Source organism: Passer montanus, unplaced genomic scaffold, assembly GCF_014805655.1.
Source record: "Passer montanus isolate IOZ18808 unplaced genomic scaffold, ASM1480565v1 scaffold176, whole genome shotgun sequence".
Lineage (NCBI taxonomy): Eukaryota > Metazoa > Chordata > Aves > Passeriformes > Passeridae > Passer > Passer montanus.
The window spans coordinates 487,685-503,828 of record NW_024364937.1 but is presented as its reverse complement, the minus strand read 5'-3'; the positions used below and the strand labels follow the sequence as shown (position 1 = coordinate 503,828).

The 16,144-nt window shown below is 42.5% G+C and overlaps 1 protein-coding gene across 5 annotated transcripts in view; it reads left to right on the top strand.

Moving 5' to 3' along the window:
- UBAP1 (ubiquitin associated protein 1) overlaps window positions 1-16,144 on the top strand; it is a 34,583-nt gene that overhangs the window by 16,426 nt on the left and 2,013 nt on the right. For 4 of the 5 annotated variants that reach the window (XM_039704478.1, XM_039704475.1, XM_039704479.1 and 1 more), the window contains exons 2-7: window positions 2,699-2,739; window positions 7,082-7,206; window positions 9,182-10,105; window positions 13,436-13,474; window positions 13,899-14,096; window positions 15,422-15,523. In XM_039704478.1, coding sequence (XP_039560412.1) covers window positions 2,706-2,739; window positions 7,082-7,206; window positions 9,182-10,105; window positions 13,436-13,474; window positions 13,899-14,096; window positions 15,422-15,523 — 1,422 coding nt within the window. In that variant the 5' untranslated portion in view covers window positions 2,699-2,705. The remainder of the gene's footprint in view (window positions 1-2,698; window positions 2,740-7,081; window positions 7,207-9,181; window positions 10,106-13,435; window positions 13,475-13,898; window positions 14,097-15,421; window positions 15,524-16,144) is intronic. The other variant, XM_039704480.1, reaches the window with a different exon arrangement.

The window sequence follows — 16,144 nt, the reverse complement described above, 5'->3', positions numbered from 1 at the left end:
AGCCTGGACAACAGAGCAACAGCAATATGCTTGTAACAGTGGTCCCTGACTAGCTTGTCAAATCTGATTAGTCATAAGACACTATTTTAATTAGGTCTTCTGTGGGAAGGGGGTGATGAAATGTGGCTGGCAGCCTGTTCTTGTGTTACTGTGTGTGGTGCTTGACAGTTTTGTTTGCTGACAAGTGCCTTCTGAAGTAATGTTGTCTTAGTAAGTGCACACTCACAGTGCATCAGCAAGACCTGTGTGATATAAACTTAAATGGTATGTGAATCTAAAGTGACTGGCTCTTGAAATGACCCATTTCATGACTAGCTTACTGCTGATGTGTCTTAGCTAGTTCTGTGGTTAATTAAGGTGTTGTGTATGGCAGAGGAGTTATTTTTCCACTGCATCTTGAAGTTAATGTAGACACTAGGTCAGCATTAGGATTTTACTGCAGGATTGTCAGCAAAAACAAGATACGTATATCTTACGTCAGATGACACTGAGACTTTATGCAGCTCCAGAGTGATAGGCTACTGCAAAACACCTTGGAAGCTGGATGTGCAGTTTTGGTTTCTTGGGATTTACGCTCTTTGACACTTGTGTCCCTGGAGCAGGATTGTAGTAACTGGTGCTGCCTTGAGCAAACACCCTTATCCTGATGTTGGCAAAGTGAGGAGGTTTCTTTCTCTAATCAGAAGTTTTTGGAATCCTCTAAAAAATTAGTTCCTTTTTAGTCTGATGTAGTAACTAGAAAAAAGAACTTTGAGAAACTAAAAGAAGTGTGTGGAGGTTTTATCCCAGGTTAAGTGGAGAGCCAGTGCAGTGCTTGCACGCAGTCTTCAGTGACAAACAGGACTTACATGTCACCTGGCTTTTTCACTAAAAACAAATTCAGTTGATGACCTAATTGCTACTCTCACACAGAGGAACTACCAACACAACAGCTTGTCTGGCAGAGAAACCTGTGTCTGAAAGAGCAACTATTTAAAGTGCTATTGTCTGCAGTCCGGGCACTGGAACCAGTGAGGCCTGTTCAGCTCCAGTGGTTGACATGCAGCTCTTCTGGGTAGTCTGGTGGCTTTGCCCTTGACATCCTTCCTTGGATGGCAGGCTTGGCACTGTTTCACCTTCTTTTCTTTCCATCTTGGAAGCATTAATGTTTTGTTTGTTTCTGAGAACAAGGTGCCAGAACCAGTTTCTGGGATAGTGGAATAGTTTCAGACATAATAGCACTGCTGAGAGGGGTTGGTGAGTTTCCAAAAGAACCTGACAAACATTGAACAGGATGACACACAGTTTTTATGTTCAGCGTGCACCTGGACTTGCCCAGCATGACTCACTTCCCCATGGCCCAGCATCTGCCCACTGTGTTTCACAAAGTCTGGTTGCACATGGGTGATCTTCATACAGCTTTGGCTGTAGCTTTGTGTAGGTTTCCCATTAGCCAGGGCTGGTTCACCTGTTGATTTCAATATAATGTTGAAAGGGATCTTTTCACTGCAAAAGAGATTTTCCTAAAGTACTTCAAACTGACTCTTGTCCCTAGTCCTGTCAGCAGCAGCAAGGAGGAAATAACTAAGCTGTGTAATCCTCATCTTCCTCTAAAATCTAGTGTTGGCAGTTGGAATCTGCAATGGGAATAGTGAGCACAAGAGTCCTTGACAAGAGGAATGATGGGCATTAATGTTGGATCTGTCCCATGCTGTTGTGCTCTCTTGCCTGTGAGGATGTACCAGAGGTCTCCATGGTTTCGAGGAACAGCTATTGGGCATTTCAGTCTGAGGTGGAGAACTTCAGAGACAAAGGGCAACTCTGAGTCTTTGTCATGCATAATGTTACAAGGAGCACTTTAAATTGAGTTACTCTAGAAATTATGCTGTTGTATCTTTTGATGTACTTCTAATTTAGCAAAAAACCCGTGTTATTAAGTATGCCATAAGCATCCTGGAGCAGAGTTTTAGCTGACAGTTAATTCTATCTTGATCAACTCTTTTGGTGAGCCAGGCCTACTCTCTGTTAAAAACTCTCTGTTAAAAACTGGCTAATCACTTCTGTGTTTAACATCTTGGCCATGAATGATTCGCATCCACATTTTAAAAGTTGTTGCCAAATGTTGTGGGCAGTGGGTGGGGCCTGTTCTCATCGGTTTCTTGTGTGTATCCAACATATCTTGCTCATGGTACCATTTATTTTACACCTCTTTTATGCATTGCCCAGTGTGTCTAGATGAGTGCCACGCTGGCTAGCTGGCTGCATACCCAGTATAATAGTATCCCTTTTTTAGAGCAGCAGGGATTAAACTGAAGAGGATCAGTGTGGTATTTCCAGTAGGAAGAGCTATTCTTAATGCCAGGGGAGGCAGGGTGTACTTCATGAGGCTGGGACAGAGTGGCCTCTGTGTGCTGTGATCTGTAACTCTGTCTTCCTGTTCACCCTGGTTGTGTCTTGGCTGTTTGCTATTTTGGTTTTTTGGTTGGGACTTTTTTCCTTTCTTTATTTTGCTGTCTCAATTGGCAGACCCTGGTCTAAGTTGTTTCTCTGCTCAATTACTTTCAAGGCTAAAAAATATGTTTGCTTATCTGTCTTGGGAACAGGCACATCAGGTGTCTGCAATGTGTTCCATAACCTAGAGATAAGACTCTGGAACTGCATAGACTCACTCTGCGCTGTGTATGCAAAGTTGTTCAAGCTGTTTTAAAATGTTTTTCAGGTTCTAGATGGCTTCTAAGAAGTTGGGATCCGACTCTCATGGTAAGTGAGATTTAGCATCCTTGTCTTTTCAATAGGATGAATCCTACTGTTGCTGCTGACTAGCCTAGACAGTCCATAGAGACTAATCTGTTCAGCCTCTGAGTAGTTTTTTGTTAGGAATTAAGTGCCTTGGCTTCCTTCTTGCATAGTTGCTTGCTGATGCTGTGCTTGCCTGTTCTCTGATTAAACTGAAAACCAGTCTCTGGCTGTTCCCTGTTCCTTTGTGGCAGAATAAAACATTCTCCTTCCCCAACAAATTCCCCTTCAAAATCAAAACTGAATTGCTCTGGTGTTTGCTGAAGTGGGCACTAGATCTGTAGCATCTTCCTATGGAAGTCACATGAGAAATTGAATTGAAAGTGAAGCTTTTAATACAACATTGCATTGTACTTCATTTTTGCTCAGCCATGAATTTCTTTCCTAAATGGGACAAACTTGGTTCAGAAGGCAGATGAAGAAAAGACTCTATTTTTCTGTTTTCTGCATATAAGATGCATGAAGTCATGCAGGTGATTGGTATCATAAAAGTTATTTGTCCTTATTTTTTAGAAAATGGGGTGTAATTTGAGTGTAATTAATGTTGCTGTGGAAAATTAAAGTTCAGTTTGTTGTATGTAATGTGGCTTCCTCAAATCAGTAATCATGACTTTTCAGGATGTCAAAACTAATGCTTCGAGAAACTCACACTTGATCTTTTTGGATAATTTTTGCAATAAAAGGGTCCCGGGGAATTCAGTTTTTCCTGGAGCTTTTTATTTAGTCTTGAAAGTGTAAAGTTGACCTACAAAATAAGAAATGTCTCACTTAAATACTGGGTTAAGGATTAATAGAAATAACGTATCAAGACTTCATTTTTAGATGGGCTCCTTCTTTGCTGTGGCCCAGTGCCCCTGCTGCAAGACAACTAATTTTTTCACTTGGTACTTGCCAGCTACTCAGCAGTTACTCCTGTGTCTGAAACAATCTCTATGAACACTGATCTGCTTGTCTTTTATGTCCAGACTAATAAAGGCTGCTCAGGGCCAGAATTCAACATGTCTTAAATATTTCCCAGAAAAGTATGGTGTGGTGGAACGTGCTGCTGGCTTCAAAATAACAAGGTCCAAGCAAATGGTGCTATGAGCTGCCTGGTTAACTTGTGTGCTCCTTTGTGTACCCTCTGTTCCTAATCACACTGTTGGAGTACTGTTTCTGAGGAGCACTGGACCAACTTCCTTGTCTTAATTATGTCTTAAGAGATCAGCAGGGCAGTCATTTCAGTCTTCTCCAGGGTTGTTATCTCACTAAGTGAGTTCTGGTTTACTGTAGAGCATTCATCCCCGTGGCTGCCTTCAGCTCGGTGTCTCTGGCAGGCAGATGAAATCAGTCAATATAGTTGATGTATCTCCTGTGATTCTTGTTGAACTGCTTATTAGAGGTCAGAGGGCTGTCACTGAATCACAGAATGCTTGAGGCTGGCAGGGACATCTGCAGATTGTCGTGTCCAAACCCCTGGCACGGTCACCTAGGGCAGGTTGCTCAGGACCATGTCTAAATGCAGATGAAGATGGGAACACAAGGTATCAGTGGAGGGAAAGGAATCCCTTGTCTTGCCTGGATTATGCCAAGTGTGATGCTTCAATATTTCAGTTGTATTTTTGCCATTGCTATGCAATTTCAAAGCTTCTTAACTCTTGATTTCCATCAATTACATAAGTATTTCATGTGACCACAGCAACTAAGTTCCACATGGTTTCAAAACTGTTTCCCATTAATGCCTGTTTTGGTTTTTTTTTGTTTTGTTTTTTTTTGTGGTTTGTTGTTGCTTTGTTTTGGTTTTTTTTTTTTTTTTTTTTTTTTTTTTTTTTTTTTTTTGTTGTTGTTGTTTTTTTTTTCTGAAGTGTTTCCAAACTGGACACTTCTATGAGTTAAACTGAAGTGGAGAGAAATCTTACTCTTGTAGTAGTTTGCTGTGCCAGGAATGTAGTACAGAGACCGGGCTGACAAGTATGCTTTTGCCAGGCCTGCTCTCAGAAATTACTCAGCATGCTTTTAACTGACACAAGGATGAAGTGGCTAACAGACTTTCTAAATAACAGTTTGGTAAAAACTTGTTTCACTTGAACATGTGACTGTTGTAACAATGCCTTTCATAATACCTTTTTTATGTAGGTTTTTCTTACTGCTCTAGAATATGGAATTTAAAACAATTTGCACCCTTTACTCCTCAGTGTGACCTGCTCACAAAATGAGAAGGATTTTTTGCTCTCTGGATAAAGTTTTAGCTTCATCGAGCTAGTACTGTTCTGATTGGGCTGAATTTTATATGCATAGGTGTTTTGCCTCAGACTTTTTGCCATTGAATGTCCTAAACCATTTAGGTGTTTTTAATGTGTGCTTGTGGACTTTTTCTCACAGTTATATTCACAATGAGGTTATAGCAAGGGTTGATATTAAAAAAATCAGTATACTGGGGAAGAAAGTAGGAAGTTTTTATCCTACAGCCAAGCTTCTGGGGTTAAGCTGGCAGCTTGATATAGCTAGTTAGGTGTGCTTAGTGTTTTTTATTTGCTGTGCAAAACAGGATTGCTGGTATGTAAACAGCAAAGTTTGTCCTTGAGCCCTCTGTGGCTGGTATCTGCTTCAATAGTAGTTGTGCAAGGGGAAATGCCCACTACCTACTGTCAATAGGTCTAATAAGACAAGGATTTGCATGCTGAGCAATTTGGGCTGGGAGATCCATGTGGAGAGGTCATCTTGCTGCACTTGGATCATCTGGCATAGAGCAGGACTTGTGCCAGTGGCACTCACAGGCCGTGGTGGCAGCAGCTGGCAGATCTGATTGGCTCTGACCTGCCCATGCTTTACCACTCTGGCTGCAGAGGCTGTCCACAGTTATTTCTGTATAAGCAAATGCTTTGGCATATCAGGCTCTCAAGTTGTCAGCTCAAGTACAACTTGGATGCTGTGTTGCAAAGAGTGGTGGTGTTGGCCAAGTGAGGTGCTGGCTGGATGCTGTGCTGTGCAGTGCTTGGATACATGATTCCCAGTAAGGATCACTGAAAATATAGTCATAGAACATAGTCATGTTCTACCTGGAGCATTTCTTTTCATCCTGGAGGTGCAATGTAGGTTGTTTATTTCAAAGTGTCCTAACAGGACTCTGTGACCACCCAGTGTGTGCATAGTATGAGAGCTCAGGTAATGACAGCATATAAGCCTTCAACTGCAAATTGACAGGATGTTCTTGTTTATGAAAGCTGCTCAGCCTCTGGAAGTCAGTGGCTGCCTTGTAGATGAATCAACAGTGAAGGAACACAAACAGTACTTAAACTGCCATCTGAGTATGAAAATGGGTCAGATAAAAACAGCAGGTCACAGTTCACTGAGCGAGGAAGCTTGGTCACTGAACACCATCTTAGATGTTGCCACTAATGTCTTTCTGTATTTGTCAATTTCTCAGGGAGAAGCTACAAGTGAGGCCTAGAGTCATTCCTCAGATGGTTACACATGCCAGAAGCCTTGCCTGTGATTCCAAAAGCTTAGATGAGTGATCCAAAAGACCACTTTCAGTTAATGGAAAAGCTGTTTTGTTTGTATTTTGGGTTTTCTCATACTTCTTCACAGTTACACAAGGAAGACACATGAATACTCTGGCTGCTTGGAGGTGGTTGAGCTTTAAGTGCTTTTCCCTAGTGAATTTGCCAGAGAAGTGTCATCCTAGAAAAAAACAACATATGTAGGGCCTGGTAAAGTTAGATTGCCTTGTTTCAAAAATTAGAGTTACTGTGTTAGTAGCCTTAATATTTCACTGTGTTTTCTTTAAAGTGGAATGGCTTTGCTTCATGGCTTTGCATTTGTGACCACTTCTGTCCAAATGCTACTTACTACTTGTATGTCAAAACCTAAGATTGTAGTTTGTCTTAGTTGTTATAAGGCTGAGTGATTTTGAAATCTACTTTGAATATGACAAAAAATGATAGAGATAGAATACAGTGTTCAGTAGAGCTTCAGCATCCAGTTGTGTAGGAATAGTGTTGTCACAAAGGAAACTAAGATACTGGTTGCATTGATGTAAAAATCTGGTGGATTGTGGTTGTGAGAGGGTTTGCCTTAATTTTTTTTTTCTTAACAGTTATGGGCTAGAATTTAGGAATTAAACAAACTCTGACCAGACTCTCTAAACTAAGAGACACTGAGGTCCAAACAGCTTCAAACTCCATTTGTGTTGTTATCTGGTGTAGATGCTGCAGTGGAGATAAAATAGCTCCCAAACACAGCAATGTGAGCCTGAATGTAAAGTGTGAAATTCATGAGTTGTGGGGATTTTTTTCCTTAATACAATTCCTGCTTCTGATTTCAGGGCCTTTCAGTTACCTTGATGATGTCCCATTTAAGATAGGAGACAAGTTCAAAACCCCAGCAAAGGTTGGATTACCCATTGGTTTCTGTCTGTCTGATTCTTCTCAGCTTGTCAGAGAAGCCCAGGTAAGTGATATTTTGCCTTCCTGCTCTCTCTCCCCTCACCCCTGGCCTCAGCCTGTGGTGCTGTACATTTCAAGTTGTCACAGTTTGCACAGACAGTCTTGTATTTCTAGAAGATCTGTTGGGCTAAAGTGATATTTTGCCTTCCTGCTCTCTCTCCCCTCACCCCTGGCCCCAGCCTGTGGTGCTGTACATTCCAAGTTGTCACAGTTTGCACACAGACAGTCTTGTATTTCTAGCAGATCTGTTGGACTGTATAGAAAAATAAAATATGATGGGTCATGCAGAAAGCTTCTAATTTTTATTGCCTTAAAAACCATTAGGCTTTTATTTTTAAGTATTTGTTTTAGTATATCTGTTTCAAAGAAGCACAGTGGTTTTGTGTGTTTGCAGTTAGTTCTGAATGTTACCTTGACAAAATTTGAATATAGTTTTTAACAGGATAAATCCTAAGAACTGATACACCCAGGCGATGACATAATTTTCAGTTCTTATTTTCTGGGTTGTTCTGAGTGAGAGTTCTTTCCAAGCTGTGGGGCAAACAGCTTACAGCTTGGTACATGGATGGCTTCCCTGTCTTGAGGAGCATGTTTCTGGTAAAATAAATTGCTAGTAGCATAAAATCAATTCCTTTAGTGCAACTGCTGGATATCTAATCTCCAAATGCAGGTTGTGGTACAGGAAGTCTAATTGAATTATTCTTTCTTGTTTGGATCCATTATTTTCCTTGACCAGTCCCAATTGATGATTGTTTTTACTTTGTGACACATATGCTGTAGAGGTGGTTCTGCTTTTTTCTTGCTGTTTTTGTTCTCTCCCTGCCCTTCATATTACCCTGTTATCCTACTTCATGGCTTTTCCCTCATAACCATTAAACAATTACCTGGTTTTCCTAGTACCCATATTTTCAGTCAGTTAAGCTGGTGGGAGGAAAGCCAAAGGAGACACTTGATATCCTGTTGCTGGCTTTATTGTGCTGTGTGTCCATTTTTCTGCCAGCCTGAGGCTCATCCAGCATAGTGTGCCTGTTCAGACTGCAACACCCTGCACAATGTGGACTGTGCATCTCACAGTGGAATTTGACTCTTTTAATAGCTGTAATGAGTGCTGTTTAAAAAAAAAAGTGCAGGAAATATAGCTTTCCACCCATATTTTTAGTATTAAAAAATGGATATTTAAAGATGGAGTTAGGCTCCTCAGAATTTTGCCCTTTACAACTAAGCCACTCTGTGGTCAGTACACTGGTAATGAGTAGATACTTCCCTGTGCTGATCTGGCCTTAAAGGGCCTGGTGTTAAATGGGAAAACTTTTGATATCCTGTCACATCAGTAACTACAGCAAAATCTGCTGCTGCTGCCTGTATGTGTTGTCATTGGTGTAGCCACTGTATCCCCTTTTACTGGTGAGGTGCTGCACTGGAGTGGGAATGAAAATACTGCCTTAAACCAATGGGTATAACACTAATATCAAGTCCCTTAGGAATCTTTTAGGGGAAGGTGAGTAATACTGTATTGGCCTTTGGATGTAAAAATACTCTGCTGAACGACTTGTAGAACTTGCAGACTGGGGATAGTTCAGTGGTGCCAGATCAGGGTGTGATTGTTCATCTAATAACTCATTAGACTTCCCCTTGCTACCTCCCTTGCCCTAGGGGAAGAAGGTGGGAGGGCTGTGAAGCTGATCTTGAGATGATGAGTAGTTCTAAAGCAAAGCTAAATGTAGGAAGAAGGCAAAATACAGTTCTCTAATCCAGGTTGCAGCCAGATTTTACTGTTAGTGGCAAAATTCAGTACTTCTGGTGTCTGCCAGTTTTGTCATTCTACAGGTTATGAAAAAATGTTGCTGTTCCTGGTAATTCATGTAGCTCTTATTCTCTTTGCATTAATTTGTGTTGTTGTTAGAAGTAGCAGCTATGATGCCTATAACTTTTTTTTTTTTTACTTCCCCTTCTCTGCTTTCCCCTCCACGTCCGTTCAGTATGACTTCTCACTGGAAAAGAAAACAATCGAGTGGGCTGAAGACATCAAAAAAATTCAGGCTGCCCAGAGAGAAGCTGAACGCAAGGCAGAAGAAGCTCTAGCAAATTCAAAAGCAGCTCCAGAGGACAGCACCAAAATGGGGTTCTCGGAGGGACCTTGCCCTGAAGCCATGCCTCCTCCTATTAACCCCATCCTCGCTAGCCTGCAGCACAATAACATTCTGACTCCTACGCCAGCCAACACCAGCTCTGTGAAGCAAAAGGTCCTCAGTCCACCTCGTCCAAAGGCAGATTTCAACCCAGCTGATTTTGAATGTGAAGAAGACCCTTTTGACAAACTGGAATTAAAAACAATCGATGATAAGGAGGAATTAAAAAATATCCTTGAAATTCATGTTGGTACTACCGGGCCAATTGTTGCCCAGCTGTTAGATAATACTTTGCCTAAAGGAGGGTCTGAGTCTGTGTTGCAAGATGAGGAAGTTCTGGCATCCATAGAAAAGGCCACGTTGGACTTCAAACCCCTTCACAAACCCAATGGCTTTATCACTTTACCGCAGTTGGGAAACTGTGAAAAGATGTCCTTGTCTTCCAAAGTGTCCCTTTCCCCCATCACTTCAGTGAGCAATATCAAATCCCTGTCATTCCCTAAGCTTGACTCCGATGAGGGTGATCAGAAATCATCAAAGCTCACGAGCACTTTCCACAGCACTACCTGTCTCCGCAACGGCACTTTGCTTAGCTCTTTGCAGACCTGTGCTCAGAGTAAAACCAGTGAACTGAATGGACACCATATGCTTGGTCTTTCTGCTCTAAATGAGGACAGTGGCAGGGAGACATTATCCTCTTCATCCAGGCTGTCTTCCCTGGCTGGTTCAACTGTTTGTACAGAAGAAGAATCATCTCAAAGCGCATCGACTACGGTAAACATGGTGTGGAGTGGAACTGGGGTTGCTGGTGAGAGGTGGAGGTGCAGGGGCAGCTCTTGCCTCTAAGTTGCCCTTTTGCTTTGGTTATAATTTCATTTACTAGGAGTGAATTGTAGGTCCTCTTAATGTAAATGGCAAATTGATCAGTCCAGCTCTGGAGTGGTAGTTCTGATCTTCAGTTTATTACCCTGCACTTTCCCCCACGTTTGACATTTTTAGACCAAACCCAGTGATTGTTTTTTCAGCTCTTATTTGTTGTTGATAGTAGCCCACCTTTGAGCTAAGCATATCAGGCATCTTCTCTGTACAGTCCTGCCTTCTGTCCTACCCAGATGAGATACTTCACATTCTGAAGTGCTGTTAGGCTTTGAATCAAATCTCTTCTGGTTTTCTTCCTTGGTTTGTTTGTTTATTTGCTGGAAATAATGGGAAATGCAGGCTTCTCAAGGAATAGAAGTAATAATAGGTTAGAATACACAGATGTGGTATGTCATTTGGGGAAGAAAAAAGTGCTTGCAATTGACCTGCAGTGAAGTAAGCCTATTTTTTTTAGCTTCAGTTTTCTTCCTGAGATCCTTTAAAAACTCAGTCTTTAAGAGGGAAAAAATTATAGTGATATGAAATCTTGTATTTGCCCTTTCTTGTGAAGGAGGGTGGAGTCATTGCTTGGTGAAGACCAAAACCAGCCTTGAAGATAATTTTGTATTTTTAATGTTACAGTTGTTCACCATACAGCTCTGACATGGGAGATTGAGGAAATGAAGAGTCAATCTTGTTCAAAGTTCTAAAATTACTTTGAGGACAGTAACTTCACTTCAGGTGTTGGTTTTGACTCTTTGAGTGAAAACAGAGATTAGAGTAAGCATGTGGGATTTTTTTACTAAGAACTGCAGATCTGGACACCAGTACTCAGGAAGCCTGGTGAAAGCTGTGTATTCAAATCCTCTCGGTTGTTCTAAAATAATCTGGGTTTTTTGTCTCTCCAATATAGGCAGTGTTTCAGTGATTCTGTGGTTTTAGTGTTGTGCTGTAGGTTTTTGTGTGACACCATGTGCTGTGAAACAAGTGATGCTGCTTCTCCCTTTTGTCCATCCAGCTCTTTTCAGGGTTAGATAAATGCACTCATGATTGTGAAGTACAATATTCTGACAAATAGTGCATCTGACAGAGCAGAGCAGAACAGCTGATTGTTGATACTGGAAGAAATTCAATACTGCTAACTTTGGCAGGAGCAGCAGTGTGCTGAGCACCTGCTCACTGCTGCAGGTCACAGGTGTGAGAGGGGCCTGTGTGACCTCAGTTTGGGAACACAGCACCTCTGGGGATGAAAGATCACTTACAACTAGGTAGATTGGCATTAAGATGCCTGAATTTACACTCAAAACAATTCAAATCTTTCTGCTGAATTAAGTTTTTTTAAAGACCAAGATGGAAAGTGTATGCTTGACAGTGTTTTAAGGGAAGATGCAAAGTGGGAAAAGAAAATAGACTTAATAGGAGAATAAGATTAATTCATTAATTTGGAACTATTTATGCTTTGGAAGTAGTGAACCAATAAATAATTATGCTGACAGAATTTAGTTCTTTGTATTTAAATTCCAAGACTTCAGATTATACTTGTTTTATGTTTCCACAGTATAATTCCACTGGAAAATGATGGCTGATATGCAAGAAATTTAAATGTAACAAAATAATTTATTTAAATGTAACAAAAATCCTGAGAGTATGAAAATCTATGAAAATTGAACGAAATCACAGTCATCTCTGTGGCTGGGAGCAGAAGGCTCATATCCAAATGTCTTCCATAGTGATTTTTTTTTCCCCTCACAAGATTAGAAATTGTGACTTTGAATTTGCAGTTACCATGGGAGTTTTTGCTTTACCACTGAATTAGATGTAGGAATCTTTGGATGGAAATAAATCTGTAGTTGCTCTGAGGCAGCATAGGTTCTGTGGTGGTCCCGTCTCCTCTCTTTTATTTTTTCTTGAATCTCAGTGTGTTGATTTTTGCAGCTTTAGCAGAGGTAGAAATGACTAATGAAGACAGGAGATTGAAATTAAACTGAAGTAGGTTGTGTAGGAGGAGTTGGCTTTCCCAGACTGTTGAATCTGGTGTCAGAAACAGTTTTGGTTTTCCTGGCTGCAGCGTCAATAACAAAGCATCATCCTTCTGTTGATAACCCACTAGCTGATTTCAGGGTTGTTTTCCCTATTTCAATGTGTACTGTATTCCAGTGCTTTTTGCTCTTGAAAAAGTGTCTGGAGAGAGGATGTGTCTGAAAAACACACCATGAGAATAGATTCTTGGATATTCTAGTGCATCAGAATGAATATGATGTCTCAGGGTTGGTTTTCTAGAAGAGAAATTCTTACCCTGGAAGATGTTCAGGAATGCAGAACAAAACCTCCTTGGTGGTAGTTTGGGATCTTTTTGCAAATAAATGGAAATTGTCAAAATCCTAGTAGGTCTTTTCAGAATTGGTTTTCTGTAGAGAGTTTTTTGTTGTTCAGTATGGGCACTAAAAAGGCCTTTCTGAAGGATGTGGACAGCCTTTCAAGCAATCTGTGCTGGCATAATAAATATTAAGAAATGGTGGTTCTTGGTCCACAGGGATTTCTTGCAGGCTGTTCTAACTCTGTGTAAAACACAGGAGTTCTAAATGTACTGAACTGAAACGAGCAGCTTTGGTGGGGCCAGGGCACTGCTGTTATCTTGGGCAAGGTTTTACAAAGTGGTGGGGTGGTTGTGCAGAAGCAGAGTAGGTGCACAGCAGGGGACAATGACCCAGCCCTGCTGGTGTGCTGGGAGTGGGACAAGTGCTGGGTAGAAAACTCAAATGTTCTTTTGAGCTAGTGTGGCACGTTGTTCCTGTGTGGTGTATGGAATTCAGTGCTTTGGGAATAGAAAAGAGGTGTATTTTTCTCTTACCCCTTCACATAGTCAGAAAGTCCAGAGAAGTCTTTAGGCAATGACTTCAAAATTATCACTGTTATTCAGGCAGTGTAGGCTTGGTGAGGGCCTGAACTGGGGCTGTGTAAACAAGCGTTACAGTGACAGAATAAACAGTCTTATAATTATTGTGAGGGTACATCCTTCTTGGAGTGTAATCCATTTGTAGAGTGCTGAGTGAAGGAATGATCCTTATGATGATTCTAGCTGCAGGCAATGGGTAATGTCAGCATCTTGTACGTGGAAGCCTGATCAGACTCTAAAGTCTCCTATCCAGTGGTAGAATCTTCTATAAAACCTTCCTTGCCCAGCTGTGGCAACCTCTGGTAACTGGTACATAATGTTTATACTTGTTTTATTTGTGTGTTGTCCAGCAGGTACACCCAGACTACCAGGAAACAGAAATCCCTGTGGTAAGTTTCCAGATACTGTGTGCTTGCTTGCATTGGATCATGTTTATGGTAATCTTGGTAAGTGGTAAATAAAACCTTAGGTCATGAGTAAGCCTGAGGTGAAGGAAGCAATCCGTGCAGGGTTTGGCTGTATCCCAGCCTTCACTGTTGCAGGGCTTGGTTGTTCAAAGGCTTTGGTCATACCAGTAGGAGAAGGTTCATTGTGGAGAATCTGGGGTGGTTGATTGTTGCTTTGAGGGTTAAAAGAGTATGGTGGGAATCAGGCTACTTGGTTTCATCCTCACAGTGTGTAACGTCCCAAGGGCACTCTAGAAAACCTTTTGTATTAATTACATGGGGTATCCTGGTTCCAGCATTAGGCAGAAACAGGATGTGAGGACGCAGGAGAGGACCATCACCTCAGCCTCTGGGTTTTCCCCCTTAGGTAACACACCAAAACTTTGCAGTGTCTAAAGTGCCCAATAACAGCAGCTGCACGAAGTGGCCGGGCGGCCTCGCGGCCGAGCTGCAGCAGGGCCTCTCCCCCAGTGAGAGGCACTGTGTGGAGACTGTGGTCAACATGGGCTACTCGCCTGAGAACGTCCTGAAAGCCATGAAGAAGAAGGGGCAGAACATAGATCAGGTAAGAGCTCGTGCAGTGCAAAGAAATGCTTGATTGGATGCTGGTTCTGCTGGGAAGCTGTCTTGGGTTTGCAAAATGGGTGGGGGAAATAGTTACTCCAGTAGGGGGTTGCAGCCTAAAGCTTGTGCTGATTTCTGGTGAGAGATTGCTAGAGTCAGCCACACCTGTGGGTGCTGGGTTGGAGCCATGCTGAGTTTGGGATGGTCCCTGTGCTCTGTGTGAAACTGAGGGAAGACATTCTGGGTCTCCCCAAGAGCCACAAATGCATCCAAAGGAGGCTTAGCATGGCTCTGTGCCATGTTAAGAGCCATGTGACAAAAATCCAGCCAACACAAACCCTTGTTCTGAACCCAGGGGTTTACAAAGCTGAAATCTCTCTTTGTAGCGAGATTGGCCCCTGCAGGCCTAAGGCAGCTCTGAGAGGCTCCTGCAAGGCCCCACTGACCGATTTGTGTGCGCCCTGGTGCTGCTCCTTCCTGCTCAAACCAGGTCACTGGGCACTAAGCACTGCTGGGCAAAGCGTGGCTCTTGGATCTGCTTCAAACAAACACTTCAAAGTGGGAGAACATGGCCCAGCCTCCTGTGCTGGCCCTCAGCAGGCTGTGTGCTGCACACAGCATGTCCCAGGGACTCCTGCTTGTGGGGCTGATCTGCTGGCCCTCTCCCTGCACACGGAGAGTGGCTTTAGCTGTTTGCTGGAGTGAACTGGGCTATCAAATGGAAAAAAAGGTCCCCTTAGGAGGGCAGTTTTAAATCCTGCTCTACTTGCAAGTGCTGTTCTTTCACATACCTAGCATTGCCTACCTGACCCTTCCCCTTAAAGCTGATGATGGATAAGAAATTTGGCAGCAGTTTCTGTGTGCGTGAGCTGGGATTTGTAGCTCACTTGCCAGTATGCTGAGTTGATCTTCAAAGGCTGACTGCTCTCAGATTGCATCAGCTCTTGTGGCTGTCTGAGAGGAAGCTAAAAGTAGACATGTCTTGGCTGCTGGACCTACAGTTTCATTTTTAAAACTTGTAGTATAAAAAGCACAATGAAACTTCTGCTCTGCCATCAGAGGGCTAAAGATACACTTCTGAGGCTGCTTTGACTAGAACGAAGGGGATGGTCAGAGAGCACAGCAGGACAGAAGGGTTTGTCTGCTTTCTCTGCACAAGCTCTTCTATAAGTAGTGTCTCAACTCTGCTAGGAAGGACTGTATCTCTGTCCCTGGTGAAGCACTGGGTAGAATCATGCTCAACCCCTCTGCGTGTACCAAGGTGACATTCAGCTGCCTGCTGCAAGTGCCTCTCTGCAAACACAGTGTTTTCTTCATTCCCCACAGGTTTTGGATTACTTGTTTGCACATGGACAGCTTTGTGAGAAGGGCTTTGATCCACTTCTTGTTGAAGCAGCTTTGGAAATGCACCAGTGTTCAGAGGAGAAGGTGAGGGTTCAGTGTGTGCAAGAATAGAAAAATGTGCCATGGCAGGGAATTCCAGCAGCAATTCCTCTGGCTGACGTAATTCTGGCTTTCATGGTAATGCTGCCTTGTTTCCAAAACTGACTGCCAAAGGATGTCTTTGTGTTGATAAAGCTAAAAGTTGTTAAAGAATTAGAATTTGTCTGTGCCATCCTGTTAGTCTCATTTGCATCCATTTTAATGGGGACGGGACTTTTTTAAGACTGCTTATTGTGGTAATATTGTTTTGAATGCCCAGAGTTCTCTTGTGGGCGAGGTGCTTGGTACAGATACAGTTAACTTCAGCAGCAGCAAATTGTCTTTCAAACCTTGCCAGCCTGCCCTGCCCATGAATTTTCTCCCTTGTGCAAGTGCATCTGCCCAGCTGCTCAGCAAATTGGGTTAGGGCTTGCTCTGGAAGAAGCTAGAAAATGTATGTGTTGGGGTCTGGTTCATTGTCTGGCTGATTTACCACCACCAAAGGTACAGCAGGAGCAGGTTGCAAGGGCAGAGGACAGGAGGATCTTTTAAAGTCTCCCAGCCTATAGTGTGACAGGTTACTACACAGTCTTCAGAGGCAACCCAACCCCCTCAAACATAGATATA